At 47.3% G+C, this 19840-nt stretch overlaps 1 protein-coding gene across 4 annotated transcripts in view; it reads right to left on the bottom strand.

Annotated features, from left to right (window-relative positions):
• CACNA1A (calcium voltage-gated channel subunit alpha1 A) overlaps positions 1-14217 on the bottom strand; it is a 214563-nt gene extending 200346 nt beyond the window's left edge. For 2 of the 4 annotated variants that reach the window (XM_077859712.1, XM_077859713.1), the window contains exon 1: positions 13688-14217. In XM_077859712.1, the coding sequence (XP_077715838.1) occupies positions 13688-13979 (292 nt within the window). In that variant the 5' untranslated portion in view covers positions 13980-14217. The remainder of the gene's footprint in view (positions 1-13687) is intronic. The other 2 variants (XM_077859714.1, XM_077859715.1) reach the window with 2 other exon arrangements.
• Between the last annotated feature and the right edge of the window lie 5623 nt (positions 14218-19840).

Genomic DNA, 19840 nt, shown 5'->3' with positions numbered 1-19840 from the left:
CCACCTGCTCCTCACCTTCCCTGCTCCCCAGAATCATGCCCACCCACCTCTTGGTGTTCTGGCTTGGCTCACCATCAACACTCTTTGCCCTCACCATCCTGCTGTATCTCCTATCCCTGCTTTATTTTTGCACCATAGCACTTACTATACTTAAACAGTGTTCGTTATCTGGTCCCTTGTCTTTCCAGCTAGAATGCCAGCCACATCGGGGCAGCCGTCTGTGTCTGTTTATGTCTATCTGTGTCCCAGTGCCCATACCAAGGAGGAAATGAAGAGCTTCCACCACTTGCTAAGCATTTACTCTGTGCCAAGCACGATTTTTGACATTCACCATCGATTTCAACCACCCAACCTGCCTGGGACTTAAATACTATTCTACCCACAGACATTGTACAGATGAAGAAACCAAGGCTCTCTGAAGTTAGGTACCATCCCAGAAGCCACAACCCTGGCAGAGGAAACCCAGTCCTGGGGGACCTCAAACTCTATCCCTTAACCACTCCCTGGTGCCAGCTCTTGCCCATGGGCACTCCAGCTTCTCTGAAGCATGAAATGTCTTCCCAGACACAACCCGAGCTTTTGCCCCTCTGGGCCTTTGTCCCCTACTATGCTGACACTCGTCTGGGGAGGCTTCCCCACCTGCTAGATGTATGACCTTGGCAAATGACTTTAGCTCTCTGAGCCTCAGTAAGCTCATCTGTAAAACAGGGCAAAAGCAACCCCACTGAGCTCTTGGGACCAGTATAAAGATGAAGTCAGCCAAAGTAGTCCTCACCTAGCCTAAGAGTCATAAGCTCTCCAGAAAGGAGCTACTAACCACTGTCCAAAAGGCACATAGTTTCCCAGAATATTGCACTTCTTTACTGGGGTTCCAGTGAAATCTGAGACATGAAGGAGCACAGTGGGGAAGAAAGGGCCCACCCATCGTGAATGTAGAAAAATGGTCCAGTGCTTCTCATCAAGTTTTGGGGGGATGACAGATCCTTTTTGGTCAGTTAGAAGAGCTGTGGCTGGCATTAAGGCTTGGAGAGTGTGCTCTAAATCACATGGTGGCTACTGCACCCTGAAATAATTCAGCCCCAACAGAGGTACACAAAAACACATACTATCATGTTGACACAGGGGGACGCTAACGCCTGGCCCCCAGAACAATAGTGCAGCCAAACTTATTCAGTACCCACCATGTGCCAAGCACTGTTCTGGGTGCTGCTTGAACCTTAGGACAACCCACCAGGTGGACACTAATGTTACACGCATTTCACAGGTGAGGAAGTAGATGCCCAGGAGGTTAAGCAACTCACTCAGGATGATGTGATTGGAAAGAAGTGCCGAGGTTCGAATCCCAGTAGATTGGTTCTACAGCCCTGCCTCTTAACCACTACACTGGGCTGACTCAGACTCCACACAGAGCCACAGAACGCCTGGAGCATGCCCCCAGAAGATATCTGTGCAGAATATCTCTAGAGAAGACAGAGCAAAGAACGTGACCAGGAGCATCATGAAGGAAATGCAGACAGCCCACACAGACCTAGAAAACACTCTGCGTCTTAGGTTCCTGAAGATACATGTTGTACCACAAGGGAATGACACTTTTCACTATCTGCCTGGTGGAGATGTACAATCAAGGGCGAGTCAGTTGGGCCATGTAACCAGGGAAGGGAGAACTCTGAGTTTGAAAGGACACAGACTTATTGCTCCTTGCAATCTGACCCCAAAGCCTGACATATGACCCAACAATGCCATTTCTGGGACTCTGTCATAAGGAAACAGTCATATCCTGTCACCTTCCTGCTCTCATCTGCCCCCACTTGCCTGGCACATTGTAGGTGCTCAACAAACATTCATAAATGAATGAATTCACCAGGAATGAATGAATACACTCCTCTACCCACTGCCATCTCTAAGCTAAGACAGCCCCAGGGTCTGTCTCCTGCTCATGCCCAAGGCCAGCCTTGGGTGTGAGGACTAAGGGAATAGAGAATCACGGTCTACACCAGCAGCACCCACCACACCAGGAGCCCAGAGAAGTGAGACACGATTTAAAAACTGGGCAACAGAAGGAGAAGGAAGGAGAAGGAAAGGCCGCAGCAGCTTTCATTCCAACATTTTCCAACTCCGGCTGAGATTTCCTTCTATATACTCATCTATATTTACATCAACGAATCTGTCGGTAGCAAGCCTGTTGCTGATCGTGTGGGATCTAAAGTTCACAGTAAGCTGGCTTAGACACCCAGTTAGGAAGAGAAACTGTAAATTCAATTTAAGTCACCCAAAAACCCGAAATCCACCCACTCCCCTCCAGGAAATCTGTGACATCTTTTACATCAGGATCTCTCAATCTCAGCTCTACTGACACCTTGGGCTGGGTGATTCTTTACTGGGGGGTGTCCTGTGCATTTTAGGACACTCAGCAGCATCCCAGGCTTCTGCCCACTACATGCCAGTAACACCTTGCCCTCCATGGTCACGACAACCAGAAATGTCTCCAGACATTGCCAAAAGTCCCCTGGGGGGCAAAACCACCCCCAGTCCAAACGCACTGCTTTACATGAAGCCCAGGAAAAATTCTAAACCAAACAGTGGTTCTCTCCCTGTCCCTCTCTGTCAATTTCCTGAACATTGAGTCACCTGGTCTCAAAAGCTATTTTAGAGATTCAAAGAAAGTGCAGGCAATAGTTTCCAGACTTGAGCACTTTATCTAGACCAAAATTTGATTCTGAAAATAATCAGAGCCTTGGACAAAGATGCACAAAGATGTTCACTGCACTGTTGTTTATAAGCAAAACAAACAACTGGAAATGGTTACTTGAAGTAGGATACATCCGCAAAACAGAGTACTGTCAGATATTAACAGCAGTCTTTTCTGGGGTTGCTGCCAACCCATACAGCACCACTGTGTGAATTTAAATAAGACACCCCTTTTTCAAGTTGTTAGGTCCATCTGTCAAAAAGTTGTCATAATATCTTCATTTTTGTAGAACAAGATACTAAGCTTTCATCAGCTGGGAAATTGAAATAATAAATGTACAGCTTCATGATGCCTATGAGATATGATACCCTTGTGCAATGTACAGCCTGTGCAATGGTACATAGGAGCTCTGATGCTTTCCAAGGATGTCTAGTGGCATGGAAATGTGTTCACAAAGGCTTATATTCATAAAACGTACAGAATGAAATACATTAAAATGTCTCCAGAGATTCCCTCTGGATAGGAGAGTATACATATATTTTACATCCTTCTTTGTACTTTAGGTATTCAATAAATGATGGGCCTCTTGGAGGATGCAAGTCTTGCACTGAGACCTAAATAAAGCGGAGTCAGCCACAGGGAGACAGGTGGAGGGAACAGCCAGCACAAACGCCTTCGCCTTCAGATGCAAATGAGCTGGGTGTGGACAAAAATGGCCAGTGGAGCTAAGACAGAGCGGAAGAGGCAGAGAATAGAAGAGATGGGACGCCTGAGTGGCTCAGTGGTTAAGCGTCTGCCTTCCACCCAGGACGTGATTCTGGAGTCCCAGGATAGAGTCCCACATTGGACTCCCTGCATGGAGCCTGCTTCTCCCTCTGCCTATGTCTCTGCCTCTCTCTCTGTATGTGTCTCTCATGTATAAATAAATAAAATATTAAAAGAGAGAGAGAGAGATGAGACCAAAGAGAAAACCAGGACCAGATCTTGTGGGGCCTTATAGGACTCTGGTGCATCTGGTGATCTCTTGTCAGTGAGTAGGAATAGGGGGTGGGGGGTGCATTTATCCAACCTGCTCAGAAGAGAGCTGTTCCCCTAGCCTACCACTATTCACTGATGGAACTCCACTTCCAGTCCCAGTGTGGAAATAAACAAAACCAGGTGTTCCCAGAATATTAAATAATCTTTATCAACAACACCATTTATTTTCCTCATCATTACTCAATTAACATTTATGCACAGGAACTATGTGATATGGCACAGGAATTGTTGGGGGTGTGTGAAGAAGGTAAATCATTGTCCCTTACCCTCAAGGAGCCTTCTAATTAGAGAAAGACAAACACACAATCTCACTGATTTTCACAAAAAGCCTGCGAGATTCATTTGATACTGAGACAAGTACAACGACGGTGGCAAGTAGAGGGACTTGGTCATTAACAACCCATTAAGAACACCAAATATCAGACATCCAACATGGACAACTACCCTGCCAGACACAGCCATATCTTCAACATCCACCCATGCAACCACCCATCTGTCGACCCATCCAGCTTTTTAGCCTTCAATGCAGTGTAGTCATCTGCCCATCTACTCATCCACTCATATATTCACCCATCAGCCATCCACCAATCTATTCATCCATCCACCTATAACCCATCCACTTACCCATCCAATCACCCAGCCATCCCACATCATTCATTTTCCTCTCTTCCTCTTTCCCTCCTTCCCTTCCTTTCCTTCATCCCATCCCTCCATCTTTCTGTCAGTCCAACCATCCACAGATCCATCCATCCATCCATCCATCCATCCATCCACTCATTCCATACTAACTGCATGGGATGACTTTCCTCCCTATAAACCACAAACATCCATCCATGATCCATAACTTAAAAGCCTGCACCGTGGTTAAGAACGGGCCAGGCTATTAAATTTTTTTCATTCTAATACCTCTTCCAAAGATAATTCAAGTCCATAAATGTTTTTGACTATTCCAATTTGTTCAAGACCCCAACTCTCCAAACAGGAATGGGAGCTGTCTGGCTGACCCAGCCCTTAGAATGAGGAGACTGAGAACCAGCTTAGCCAGGGCCTGTCAGATGGCTGGTGTTCCATAAACGCTGATGAATCTCAGCTGATTCTAGCTGAAGCTAGGTTCCCAAGTACACAGGCTAAAATTAACACCTTAAATTCATTCATTCAAAAATTATTTATTCACCACAGCAGCACTGTTCAAAATAGCCAACACATACGTGTGCATGCACGCACACAGGCACACACACACACACTCATGCAAACTGGAGACATCCCAAGCGTCCATCACCCAGGAAAATGGATAAATGGTTGTAACATCACACAATGCAGTATTAAGCAGAGAAAAAGCAATGACCTACAGCTCCACTCCACAGCAGATGAATCTTAGAGATGTACAATTGGGTGGGAAAGGCAAATATGAGTTCTAGAAGCCTACAAAGTTCAGAAACCAGGAAAGCTAAATTTATGTCAAGGTGTATGTAAATATGTGACAAAGCCTTTAAGAAAGGAAGAAAGAGAGGAGGGAGGGAGAGAGGGAGACGCACACCATCCAAGAGATAATGGTTGCCTTTGAAGAGTCCGTGGGGGAGGAGCAGGAGGAAAAGTGATGTCTGAGACCACAGGTTACTGATCATGTTTAGTTCAGAGTTTCTCAAGGTCTGCTCCCAGACCAGCAGTAGCAGCACTGCCTGGGAACGTGCTAGAAATCCAAGTTCTCAGGCTCCACCCCAAATCCAGCCACCTGGGTTTAAACAGCCCTCTAGGTGATGCTGACACATGCTCAAGGGTGAGTCCCTCTGCCCTAGAGGAGGTGATGCTGACCATGGAGGGCCAGGGACCACACTTGGAGGACCGCCCTTCTAGTTTGTGACTTAGGTACCCGGTCCACCAGTGTTTCTACATTACTATTACAAGCAATAAGGAAAAACAGGTGGAAGGAGAGATAATACTGAGAGTGTGTTGTGCACCTGGAGCAGGATTAAAGCAACAGGCTGTTAATGGGAAGCCCAAGAAAACACCCCACAGATACATATTCAGCTTTGTTGGTGCTGGGCCAGTACGGTGGCCACACGAGCCTAGCCCTCACCGTTGTGGGGTCTGAAGTCCTTTTCACAGCATAATCATACATGCCACATGGTTTCTATGCACAGTATCTTCTAATCCTCCCAGAATTCCCTGGGTGTAGGGCTGCTCTGCCCATTTTATAGATAAGGAGACTGAGGCTCCACTACTAGGGCCTGGAGCCGAGATGTGCAGCGCGGGTCGCCTATCCTCAAGCCCCGTGGGCTTTACCTCCACTCTACGTCACCTCCCCTGCCCTGGCTCTTCTCCTCCACCTCCACTCTTTGGTGCTGTTGCACAGACAGGAACATTCCCATGGACACCATGACATGCCACAAACATTTCATGGGAGCAAGTGAAAGTCCGGATAGCCTCCTGCTCCTGTTATCATTAATAAAGGCCAATGAGGGAAAAGAGTGTGGGAGGTTCTAGAAGGTCAGAAACCATGTGACCCGACCCTCCCTTCTGCCAGCAGGTTCTAGGTCTGCATTAGTGCTTCCTCTGAGACACAGCTGTCAATTTATTCTTGAAATCAGACTTAGCCCTCCTATAAAATCTACTTGTATAAATATATTTTAGTAATTGGTTTAAAATTATATATACATATAATTTTACACACAGACCTAAAAGGAGAACAGTACTTAATAGCGTGAATATTATTTACTGGCAGGTGGGCGACGAAGTCAAGAGTCCCTCACAGCTCCAGGGAGGGGGCCCTTCCTCTGGAATAGTGCCCTTTGGGGGAGGGACCGCTAATTCCAAATTCCAGGTCCAACCTGAGCCCTGATCATCTTCACGGAAGATCCAAGGATGTTCCCAGTCCAAACAGAAGGTAAAAGCCATCTTTGGCCCAAGAGAGATGACAAAACTTGATCCAGACTTAACTCAGAAATTTTGCTTCAGAGCTGGGATCTCTCTTGCATTAGCTGCCTTAAATAGGAAGCTTCCAAAAGCACAATTCATTCCAGTAAAAAGTCCCAGCTTTTCAGAGGGGAAAAGCCACCTATCTTCTCTTTTCCTGCATCCTGGCACCATCTCTTACTCCCCTCCTCTCTCCCTGAGATGCTAAAACCAGGACAGTCCTAGGCAAACTGGGACATCTGGTCGTCCTATCCAGACAAGGACTAATGCCGGTGGTTTCTGAAACCCAAGTTGCAGAGCCCACTCCCTGTTCCCTCTCCTGGAATGTTCTTTGCCTCCTGTGTTCTCCTAGGAGGTAAGGGACAGTGGAGAAGTGAGAAAGACAGGCCTTGGAGGGATACATTCTAACCCCAAAGCTGAGCAGGGTTCTGCTGTTAAACCCCCATCAGTCACCTGGGGTGACCACAGCAGCTGTCCAAAGGCATGTGGTCTCCATCCTGGCCTGGACTTTTTGCCAGTTCAGAAGGAGATGGGGTGGGAGGGCAAACATGGAAGCTAACTGCACACTTTAAAACTCCCTCGCCTTGTCACCCACAAAGGGAGGGATCAAGGGAGAAAAAGACAATAAATTTTATCTTAGACTGAAGGGAATAGAAAAATAGGTCAAGTGGGCATGAATTTTTCCCCCTTAAAGCTTCCAGAGAGAACAGAGAATACAGAACATCTGAGGGTTGCTTCAAAGAGTGCCACACTCAAATTAACAAATCCGAACTGGCCAGCCACAGAGGGGCCCTTTGCTCCCACTCCTATCCAGAGAAACTGATTTCTAGCCAAAGTTTCCAGAAAAGACCATTAGGGGGTAAAGTATTCTCCAACATTACAGTTCGTGTCTTTTAGAGCTTCTTCCTGCCAGACACTGCGCTGGGCATTTACCATGTGTGAACCCACTTAACCTCCCCAAGGGTCCTCAGAGGGAGTTGCTATCAGAAGTGGTATCCTCATCATGCAATATGAGAAAACTGAGGCTCTGATGTTCAAAATAGCCTGGCCAACCCAGAGCACAGAATATTTTCCGTCTCCTCTGTCATATTTCATGGCACCACACTGATCCTTCCCAAAGAGCTGAGTTAGCATTCTCCAAAATGTATTAACTATGGGGCTTTGGGGCTTTGATGATCTCTGAATCCACCCTCCTGGTGGTACCTTCCATTGTTGAGGGGGTGCATATGTGCGCTTGCTGCTGGGGGCCAGTGGGGAAGCAGTGGTGTACAAGCCCCAAGCACCCAACAGACATCCCCCCAAGGCCCTGAAAGAAGACTTCACTCTCAAGGGTCCCCTGCTCCCCAACTTCTCAAGCACTGTAACCTCAGGGACCTTCTTTGGTCTTAGAACCTTATGCACGCATAACCTTCCTGTCCCCCCATCCCCTCAGTGCACCTAAAACCCTTTGAAAACCTAAAATGTTGGTATAAGGGCAAAGCAGATCTATATGATGAGCAAATGGGTGACGAGAGGCATTTTCACTCACTGGACAAACATTTTTGGGGTACTTTATGCCAGGTGTGGTAGGGTTGCAGTGGGGAACAGGATGACAGGCATGACTGTCACAGCCTCAGAGCTTGACTTTTTACTGTGAATGGCAGAACCAAGTTGCCCCAAGCAAGAGAGCCCTCTTCCCCACACCTTCCTCGCTCTTTCCCATCTCTCTGACTAGAACTTCATGCTACCATTTCCAGCAATGTCTACACACACCCACAATCCTTTACCTAAACCCAAGAAGCCAGACATACTTTGGAGTTTAGAATTTGGGGCTTTTAAAGGGATAACGAGGATGGGAATGTAAAATAGGCACAGCCACTTTGAAAAAATGGTTTGGCGGTCTCTTATAAAGTTAAAGGTATACTTACCGTGCACCCCAGCAATCTGACTCCTGGGTATTTATTTACCCAGAAAGAGAAATGGAATGTACTTTCCCAATGTTCCCACTAAAAACCTGTCTACCAATGTTTATAGTGGCTCAAGTCACAATCGCCCAACCTGGACACATCCCAAATGTCTTTCAGTTGGAAAATGGGTGAACAGTCTGGTCCAGCCATCCCATGGAATACTACTCAGCACTACAAAGAAATGAACTACTCATACACACAACAACATGCATGGATCTCAAATGGCTGCAGAAAAGAAGCAAGGCTCCAAAAGCTACGTACAGTATGATTCTATTTATATGCCCTCCTGGAAAAGGCAACAACATAAGGATGGAGAACAGATCAGTGCTTGCAAGGGTCTTGGGGTAGTGCTGACTCAGAAAGAATTACAGGATATCCTGGGACGATGAAACTGTTCAGTCTTTTTTTTCTTTTCAAGGTTGTACTTTTAAGTAATCTCTCCACCCAACATGAGGCTTGAATCCACAACCCCAAGATCAAGTCGCACCCTCCACTGACTAAGCCAGCCAGGTGCCCTGAAACCATCCCATATCTTTATTTTGGTGGTAACTATACGACCGCATGCGTCTGTCAAAACTCACAGTACTGTACGTAAAAAGGGTGAATTTTGCTCTCAGTAATTTATACCTCAATAAACCTGATCTCAGAGAAAAAGAAGAAAAAGGTAACAGGATGCATCTATGATATGACCTGGTTACTCCCAGTGGAACCCACAGACCAACAGCACGGACAATCCCTAAAACCCTGCTGGAAAAGCAAAACCCCAGACCCCACCTTAAACCCCCTGGGCCAGAGTCACCATTTTAACAAGACAATCCTCACATACATGAAAATTTTGGAGACACTGTAAGGCATACATAACACTCCCAGTGGGGAGCTGGAGCAGCGCCCCATATCAAGCATATCAAATATCTCTGCATCAAAACACACCAAAATGCACGCCAAGTGGAATAAATTAAGATTGTATGTAAAGACTACAAACTCAGGTCAGTTCAAGTTAGGTTTTTACCCCTATATGGTCTGATCTTTTGGTTTTTCAGAGCATTTGGGGTTTGGGGATTATAGAGGAGGGATTGTACCTTTTGGGGGGGAAAATCTCAATGGAAAAGCTATGCTAATTTTTACTTCCCAGAACTTTGCTCTTCTGGAAGTACCGGCCATGCTGGTCTAGCAGAAGTTTCACAGGGGTCATACTGTCTTGCGTTCGATAGTATTATCTTCTAGCACTTTCTATTTTTCAGGATGAGCAGAGTCTGATAACATGCTCCAACTTCTCCCAGGGATCCCTCTGTTTCCCATACAGAACATCCCTCTTTAAAAAAAAAACTGGGGAATATCAATCGGCCAATGTCCATAGGTTACCTGATGTGATGGGACTCGGCTTCTCGTTGAGACTGCCGAAAACACGAGCGAAAAGCTGGAATCCTTCGTGCTATTCAGGAGACCCAGTGTGATAGCACACAGACCTGGGCCCATGGCTCTCGCAATGGCCCAAATTCTCACATTGTGCTCAGTGGGAGATCTGCTGGCATCAGCAGGACTGGGGGAAGATGACATTCACATTGGCGTTTGGTAGCACATCAGAAGGAGTGAGTGGCATTAAGTGGGGGCTCTGGTAAGGTTGACAGATGCGCCTCATTGAGCTGACAGATTTGAGTTCCTTAGAAGCCAGCACCAGAACTCATCACGGCCATCCTGAAATCAGACTTCCGATCAACAAAAACATGGAACCAAGGTGTGTGGTCAAGACAGCCTGCTGGCCAGCATGCTCCAAGAGAAAAAAAAAAGGCAGCAATGTAAATCTGAACATCAAAGTCTTCCATTTGGGTTTTCTTGCTTAAGAAGAAAAAAGCTAAAATGAACGAGAATACCTAATTCTCACTGCCGGCTTCAAGCTTGGAGCCGCCGTGAGAGTAGGGTGCAAAAGGGTAAGGCATCGAAGTGGCAAAGTGCCCGAGGGCAAGGAGACCAGAAGGCTTCACCCTCCAGCTGCCTGCCATGCTGAAATTTGCATTTGGAAGTAGCACTCTTAGGTCCTATGAGCAGACAGCCAAGTTCACGGAACATGCGCTCACTCCTCCTCCACGAGACAGTGAAGAAGGTACATTCCATATTCAGCTGCGAACTTAGTGGATCCCGTTTCCAAATACATGCCCTGCTAGACATGCATCAAAGAATGGCAGGGGCAGCCCCATTCCTAGGTAGAGACCCAAGAGAAATGTAAAACAAACAAACAAAAAAAGTTCAACAAAAGACACATACAAGAATGTTCCTAACAATCCAATCTGCAGACTACCCAAATGGCCCTCACAAGTAATCGTGGTAGAGTCATGCCGTAAAATGCCACACAGCAGCGAGAAGGAACAACCTACAACCACTTGCAGCAAACGGATGAATCTCACAGGCATAGTGTTGAGCAAAAGAAACCCAGCACAAAGGAACACAGCCTGTGACTCCATTTATAGGAAGTCCAAATGGAGGAAAATGAACCTGTGGGCTTAGAAATCTGGGTAGTAGTTAACTCGGTGGTGTGAGTGAGACGGAGGAGGTCTGAGGGAGGAGGGAAACTTCTGGGGAGCTGGTCACATCCTCTTTCTGGTCTGGTCCTGGCTGCAATGGTTGTGGTCACTTTGTGAACACATGTTAAGCTGGACTTGACTTGCATACTTTTGTATACACATATTGGACTTCGTTCTAAAAGTTCAAGATAAGTACTTAAAGAGATTTTTTTTTAACGGCAGAAGTGTTTCAATACAGAAGCCAACACCTGCCTTCGTACCTTGGCTCATCGGCACTTCCAGAGTCTATCTCTTTGCACTGGCCCTGAGTTCCTTATCTGACACCCTCCCATCCCAGTTCTCTGTATCCTCTCATCTACCCGCACCCCGAGAAAGCTCAGACCTGGATTGCCCTGCTTGGTGACAGATTGGGAAGGATGAAGAGCTTTCCCTTCCACAGTGGGGCTGTGTAACGTGTTTGCTGCCTTGGGCCAAAAAGAGAATAAAAACTGTCTGCAGAGAACAAAATGGACAGACTCATCACAAAGCAAGAAAGCCAAAGAAAACCTAAAGTACCAACGGAACGCTCCCAGTTCACCTGCATCCCTCCCCAGAAATTCTTCCTTCTGAGGGGTCGCAGGCAATCCCCTCCCTCTCCAACAGCCCTCTGATCTGCAGGATTCAATCTGGACCGGGTGAGCTGAGGACACAACATTAGGACTCCCACCTCCTTCTTTTCCTCTTAGAAGACTCCAAATCCAGGCTCCAGAAGGCGATCTAAAGCCATTTTCAACATGGAAACCTGTCAGCCCAGTGACTCCCTCCTGGACACCCCCCTAGAGTTATCAGAGCATGCACGCGTTGACACCCTGTCACCCTCCACCGGGGGCGGAGGGTGGGGAGGCAGGCAGAGTGATCACAGAGACCCCTGAGCATTTCAGCCAGTCTGCACGAGGTTGGAACTTTGGAAGTCAAAGACCGGGCTCCTGGTTCATGCACCAATCAAGATGACATCGTGCTCAGGGATGTGCCCTTCTAGAAAGACCCCTAAGAAGCTGAACCTCCTAATTTTCACGACCCTCAAAGTAGACTGTTCACACACTCCAAAACCTCAGAGCCCTCTTAGAATTTCAGCACCCAGAAGCCAAAAGCTTGCTCAATTTTGGGTTCCCCTAAAAATGAATCCACCAACCACAGAGCTCCTCAAATAAGCAACCCAAGGACCACCTGGGGGGCAGCCCTGTTGAGTATATAACAGTGGAAACCAAACACAAAGGACTGGGGGCTCATCGTTGAGCCCCAGGGGCCCATCCAGCCCCATTCGCTTGTACACAGAGGGCAGCCACTTGGAAACAAGCCAAGGAGCAGCACATTTGGGCATGGCATAGTGGCCAGTCAGCCTGGGGAGGAGGGTACGTCCCCCCACTTGGAATCTGGGTCATGCTTAGATAACTGCTAGAAAGCCCGACTAATTACCCATCCTTGCCTGCCTACATCTCAACAGATGTTAAGCCCTCCTCAAGGTTTATTTCAAGCAGGCACAGATTTAAAGAAACACAGGGGGATCTGCATTTTGATAGCATCTCAGTAGAGGAAAATGTGGTCTTCACCTTCTTCCTCTGGATCTTTGATTTAAAAAAAAAAAAAAAGGCATTTACCTGCCCGGAGGTGTCCACATGGAGGCTTGATTCTCCTGGTGTCCCCTCCCGGTTCCCTAGGGTGGGAGAAGCCGAATCCAACCCAAGGCCTGACACGGTACCCTAGGAAGGACCTGCCACCTCATTTCCTCTTGCCCTGTCTTTTTTATTGAAATAGTCCAACTGGGTCTTCCAGGTCAGGGCCTCAGATGGGGCAAATGGGATGTTTTCTACACTCCAAATGATGATGAGGGCCCTGATCGGTGGTTGAAGGAAATGGGACCAGCAGACATAGGGGAGAATTGCCCCCCAACCCACCATGGCCTTCCCCAGATGGGGGTCAGTGGCCCACCCTGGGATATTAGCTCCACCAGTGCTGGTCCCTCCTGGTGAAGGCCACATGTTCTTCCACTGGCTCCTGGGCCTGGAAACCCTAAGCACCCTGCCCTAAGTGAGCAGCCTCCTCTTCGGGAGGAGGCAGGGGTGAAGAAGCCAGTGAGTGGGGTTCGGGCTCCAGCTTTGGAGGCTCCCGTGGATTCCAGAGAGGGCTACCTAAGGAAACCCAGCCGAAGCCCCCACGGCTCTCCAGCCCTGGCCAGAGAGCCCAGGCCCCGGGCCGGCTCCGTGCTCATGTGGGAAAACTCTGACCCATCCAGAACTGGCTCTGAAGCTCCCACCCAGGCCCCTGTCACGACCCCAGGGCCCAGCCCTCATCCTGAAATCGGTCCTTAGGAGGAATCCACTCCCCAGGCTCCCCCACCCCAAGCCTCCACGATAGCTCAACCCAGCTCGGGGTGGAGAGATTCTCCACACTCCTCCCCGGTGCCCCCTCTCCCAGCCCCTGGAAGACCCCCCCACCTCCCATCAACCCCCGGGTCTCTCTCCCAGCCTGGAAGAGGGGAAGCGGAGGGAGGAGGGGGAGGCGCAGCTGCCGGGGTTCGCTGCCGGGCTCGGGCAAAGGATATGGCCATTCGGTGATCTTTTTGGCGTATTTTCTCACCACGTTGTCCTCGCTGAAGAGGAATAGAGACCGGTTGACCGTGAGGCAGTTCTGTCGGACGGGTATGGGGTTGTAGAGGGCCATGGTCCGCGCTCTCTGCGCCATTGACTGCTTGTACATCCTTTGCGCCCCGGGCTGCCCGCCCTGCCGGCTGCCCCCGGCTCCTCGCCCGCCTCCGGCGCCCACGACCACCCCGGCGGCTGCCCCGGAGCCTCCTCCCCCGTAGCGGGCCGGCATCTCGTCTCCGAAGCGGGCCATTCTGCAAAGAGCAAAGGGCTCCGGGTTACGCTGCGGCGAACGATGCGGAAGACGCCGCCGCCGCCGCCGCTGCCGCTGCCGATGCTGCCGGGGCTGTGAAGACGGCGGCTGGAGCTGCGACTGCGGAGACGCTCCACGGCCCAGCCCATCGGGCGGCGGCGGCTCGGCGCCTCGGGTCGGGGGCTCACAAGGCGGCTGCCCGGCCCCAGCCGGGGATAGCGGCTCGGGACATCTTCCTGGCTGACCCCGGAGAAGGAGGGGCGGAGGAGGGTGCGGGGGCGGGGCGCGGGGGCCGGGGAGGGGGAGGGGAGAGGGAAGCGAGGCAAAAAATAACCGAGGAAGGAATCCAGGCAATCCCCAGTCCACCCACTCCGGAAAAAAAAAAAAAAAAAAAAAAAAAAAAAAAGACAGTTAAAAAAAAAAAAAAACAACAACGCACACCCCCTTTAAGACGCGAACGGTTTGCAAAGGACGCCCCCCCGGGACGCAGTGGAAGCTTCAAATTCCTCCGAGGTCCGGGTCAGGCTGGCATCTTGCAAAAGGAGTGCGCTCGGCCCATTAGAATAAAAATTTTATTGAAAAAATAAAAATTAGAAAACCAGGTCTTTGCGGGGGGGGAGGGGAGGGCAGCCCCAAAAAATTAAAAAAAAAATCCCCCTTTCTCTTTTGCTTGAGTTCCTAGACCTTAAAAATGCTGAAAGATCTGTAGCCAAAAAAAAAAAAAAGAAAAGAAAAGAAAGAAATGAAATGAAAAGAAAGAATATTAACGGGCAAGGAAAGAAGGGGAGGGGAGGGAAACGCTCCGGAGGGCTCTTAAGGAGTCTTGAAGCCGCAGGGTCCGGGTGATTTTTTTTTTTTTTCTTCCTGAATCACCAGCGGCTGCCTCTTCTGCTCACGAAGGAGTGTGAGTGTGCGTGTGCGCGCAGCCTTTTGCTCAACCGTGCCTCATCTTGGGGTTAAATTGCAGCAATGAAATCCTGAAAATTCCCAACAGGGGAAAAATAGAGAGAGGGAGAGAGAGGTATGCGCCGTTCGCTTAGCCACTCAGTAGCTGCTCCCGGATGCTGCAATGCCTAGCGTTCCCCCCACCCCCCCAATGCTGCCTCCTCCTCCTCCTCCTCCTCCTCCTCCTCCTCCTCCTCCTCCTCTAGGTTTTGCTAAAATAAGACCGGTGTGGAGGGGTGGGGGAAGAGGAAGGGAGAGGGAATATGGGCTCAAAGGTCTAAACCACTGGCCAGCGAAGCTCCAAAGAGGAGCGATTGATGAGTTTAACGGGAGAAAGACCCACCCAGACTGTCGACACATGATGGCCCGCGACCAATCGCGGAGGCGCGAGGGGACCCGGCTCAGCGGAGTTTGTGGGGGAGAAGAGGGGAGAGCCGGATGGTCGGGAGGCTGGGGGGGAAGTTGGGACGACAGATGCCTCCTCCCCTGGGAGGAAACCTTGCTTTCCAACGGGTTCCATTTCGGTTGCAGACAACCGGACGCTCTCGGCATCTTGCAAGGAAAACGTTGGGAGGAAAAAACTTAATGATAAAAATTTAAAAAAGAAGGGGATTTGTATCCAGAGGTGCAATTAGTCAGTCCCTAAACGAATCTGGTCCGTTTAGGAAGAGACAAATTTTGGAGAACGACTTGGGGGCACTTGTGTCAAAGTTTCAAGTCACAGAGGCCCCGCAAGCTGGAATAAAAGGCTCAGCTCCTCTTTGAAAAAACTCCAGAGGTGGCAAATCTTTAACTGTCAGCAGCAGATAACTAAACCAGGTCCTAGTCGGCTGGATAGGGCTGCTGGGCGGTATATTCGGCATGGTGTTCACTTCCCTCCAGAACCACTGCAGTTTATTTCCCATTCCTCTTTCTATATTGTGAAGTTGAATAAACACACAGAAAAATGCCTAAAGCATAAATGTACAGTTGAAGACAATTGCTGGGAAACAGTTGTTAGTGAAACTAACACTCAGGTCCAGGGTGGCAAATGGGACATTACCTGCTTCCCAGAAACACACCCATCTTCCCCCGCAATAATCACTATTCTGACTTTATAGTATTAATAACCTCGCGTTTCTTTATACTTTCGCTACCTCATTGTGCATTCCTACACAATACAGCTCTACTTGGCATCTTTTTATATTCTTATAAAAATGGAATCATACAGTATATATCCTGTGATGTCTGGCTTCTCTGGTCCAACATCATGTCTTTTAAGAGTCATCTGTTGTCACGTGTAACTGTGATTGATTCACTTTCACTGCTACATAGTATTCCATTGAAAGAGTATGCCACAATTTGTTTATCCATTATCCCCTTGATGGGACATTTGGATTGTTTCCACTTGGGGCTTTAAACATTCCTGCCTCAAATACTCTGTAAGCATGCATTTCTGTAGGAATGGCCCTAGGAATGCAATTTTTGGGTTCCAGGGTATTCCTATCTTCAGGTTTATGAGATGGCACCAAATTGTCTTCCAAAGTTGATGTACCAAGAAACCACTGAGTTTTTAGAAAGCCATGTATAGACTTGGAAGGCGGGGGTGAGGGTAGGATGAAGATGGCAAATTTTTTTTTTAAACCTTAGCTAGTTGAATCTGAGTTGATCTCCCCCCTTCCAACAGAATTTGAGTTCTTTGGAACATTCTAGAAAAGATACATCTTTATATAAATTCCCCATTCTGTGCCTATGAGTCAGCCTTTACAGGTTGCTTACAGCACTTTCAAGATTTCTTAACTTGTCAGGGTATGGACAAAATGATTAAACCAAGAGCAACTAGAGTTGCAAGGAGATGGGGCATATAGGATTCTTGACAAATATTAATGATTTTTGTACTTGTTGTTTCATATCTCAAAGGTGATAGCCAATGTAAAACAAGTAATCCCACATGTGTAGATGCAAATAACCAGACATGTAAGAAAATTGTGTCATGCAAGGCAAACTTATAATAACTTGTTTTTATGGATTTGCCTGAGAAGACAGTTGAGTTACATAGCATACATGTTACCTATACATGCTTCTTTCCCCCCCACCCCCACCCCCATACAGGTTTCTAAAGACCCCAGAGTTTTTCAGGAAAGGTGATCTCTCATTGATAAAGCCCTCATCAGGGTAAAGGTTCTATGAAGTCTTCACAGAAGCCCCATTTTACAGATGAAAGCACTGAAGCTGAGAGAGGTTTAAAAACTTGCCCAAGTTACTGACATTAATCTGAAACTACGTCTGACTTGTACTCTGTTAGGCGGAGTGTAATCTGGTAAAACCACTTTGGAAAACTGACCATTTCTACCAATACTGATCATCTGAATATCCCATGGTCCAGCATTGGCGCTCTTGGGTATATACCCAGGAGGAATGAGGACATATGTCCACTGGAAGACACACCCTAGAACATGAGTAGCAGCACATTCATACTAGCTAAAAACTGGGGACTTCTCAAATGTCTATCAACAACAAAATGGATAAATGCGCTGTGGAACATTCATACATGTAGCAGCAAGAATGGATGGATCCCCAGCTACACACTAATGCATGGGCCAATCTCACAATCATAATGCTGAGCCAAAAAAAGCCAGACATAGGACAGCCTGGGCAGCTCAGCGATTTAGCACTGCCTTTGGCCCAGGGCGTGATCCTGGGGTCCTGGGATCGAGTCCTATATCGGGCTCCCTGCATGGAGTCTGCTTCTCCCTCTGCCTGTGTCTCTGCCTCTCCTTCTCTCTCTGTGTCTCTCATGAATAAATGGGTAAAAGCTTTAAAAAAAAAAGTGAAACACATAGTAGAACATAGTGTATAATTCCTATTATATATTGTTCATACATGGGTAAACAAAAAGATATCTGCACCCCTATGTTCATTGCAGGATTATTTACAATAGCCAAGATATGGAAGCAACCAAGTGTCCGTTAATAGATGAATGGATAAAGAAGAGGTAATATATGTATATATATTTATACACACAGTGTACACACACACACATACACACACACAATGGAATTATACATCAATGACTTATGCAGCTTTCTGTGTGCACTATACTTCAAAAGAAAATGTTCATAATGCTTCCGAATGTAGATCCCGAGTGGCACTGAATGTAGATCCCAAGTGGCACCACTTGTCATGGAGACCTGTAATTCTCATTGTGTACTTTGACTCTAAAGTCCCTATAACAAACATTGGTCTTTTTTTTTCTTTTCTTTCTCTTTTTTTACTAGAAGACAAAGAACAGTCCTCCAGAATGCTCTAACGCATGCCTCAACAGCAGACAAGCTGGCTGCATATCAGAACCACCTGCAAAGTGTTATAAAATCCAGACTCCTGGGCCCTTCCTTCTACTCAGATTCTCATTCAGCAAGTCCTTGGGGGTATAGCCAGGTTTAGCAATCACTACTCCAGAAGGGGCAAACTTACTATCCCTATCTTGGCATTCTCTAGAATTATCTTTTTCCACCAGAAATGCCAATTGTTGGCATTTCTGGTGGAAAAATTCTTGTTGTTCAGGGCTGTCCTGTGCTCAGGGCTGGGCTGTTTAATAGGCCTGGCACATGCCCACTAAGTGTCAGTGGTACCCCCAATCTTGTGACAAGCAAAGATATCCACACATGTCTGAGTATACCTCTTCATCCCCCCAAATCTTCCCAAGTCCTCCAACCCCCTCAATTGCTCAATCACCCTTTTCTGGAAAGAACTCAACTCAGGCACCCTACAGTATGACAGGGCTCCAAATACATTATCCTTATAGATTCCCTTCACAGAGAACAAAAAATTTCACTTAGCCGAAGGAATACATCTCTAATGGAATGGAGACTTACTATCTACATCTCTAACAGACTAGAAGCTTACTATTACTAGAAAATGGGGATAGGTGGGCAAGAAATCTTCATAGGCCCCTCAAATAACTGCAGTAGATAGTACCTTGCTCCTCATTAATCCAAATTACTGATGTTGACCAGGTTGTATGATATAGAATCTCATTAGCATCATAGACAGAAGCAGTTTAACAGCAGGCCGCTAGAAATCAGTCTCAGCCATTGGTTCTAATCTTTAACACATCTGCCAGCTGGAGGTTTAATTTATCAATCAGCAGCAGCATTACCATACTGGCTTTGAGAATGTTATTCAATTGAACAGGGCTAGCATCTCTGAAATAAGTGCCCCAAATAAATAACCGCAAATCGCATTCATTTGGCTGCTAAAACAATTACCAGCTAATCCAGTCATGTTGAGTTGCAAAAATGGATCAGCCAAAAGACATTTGGTCTCTGCCTTCTGGTCTGGATACCAGTTGGGGAATGAGTACCAAGATCTTTGGGAGATAGTGGGTATAAATGACAAAAAACAAATCTTATAATCCAGACATTTGTGGGTCACGATGTAAGCAGTAAGAGTGAATCCAGAGATGGAATGGGGCTGTCACTCCAGACATAACATTACAGAGCAGTACATGCCTTACAAATTTCCAAAAATAAGTGAGGCAGAGCCTAACTCTGGGTGAAGACCTGAGTTCAAATCCTAGCTATAGCACTTCCTAGCTGTGTGTTTTTGGAAAAGCTTCTTAGCCTCTCTGAACTACAGCTTCCTCATATGTAAAAAGGAGACAAAGCTCCTTACTCTACAGGTTGCTGTAAGGATTAATTAAGATCAAGCAGCTAACCACTTAGCACAGTGACTGGAACACAGTAAGCTGTCAAGAAATGATAAATGGATTTTTTGGAATCGCCGCCAGTCTGGAAATATATCCCATGTTCATGGATAGGAAGACTCAATATAATCAAGATGCCAGATCTTCCCAACATGATCTATAAATCCCATGCAATCCCAATCAAAATTGTAGCAAGACATGCTCAGCGGGGATTCTGTTTAAGGATTCTCTC

Source organism: Canis aureus, chromosome 19, assembly GCF_053574225.1.
Source record: "Canis aureus isolate CA01 chromosome 19, VMU_Caureus_v.1.0, whole genome shotgun sequence".
Taxonomy (NCBI): Eukaryota; Metazoa; Chordata; class Mammalia; order Carnivora; family Canidae; genus Canis; species Canis aureus.
This window is presented reverse-complemented; position numbering and strand designations above follow the sequence as displayed.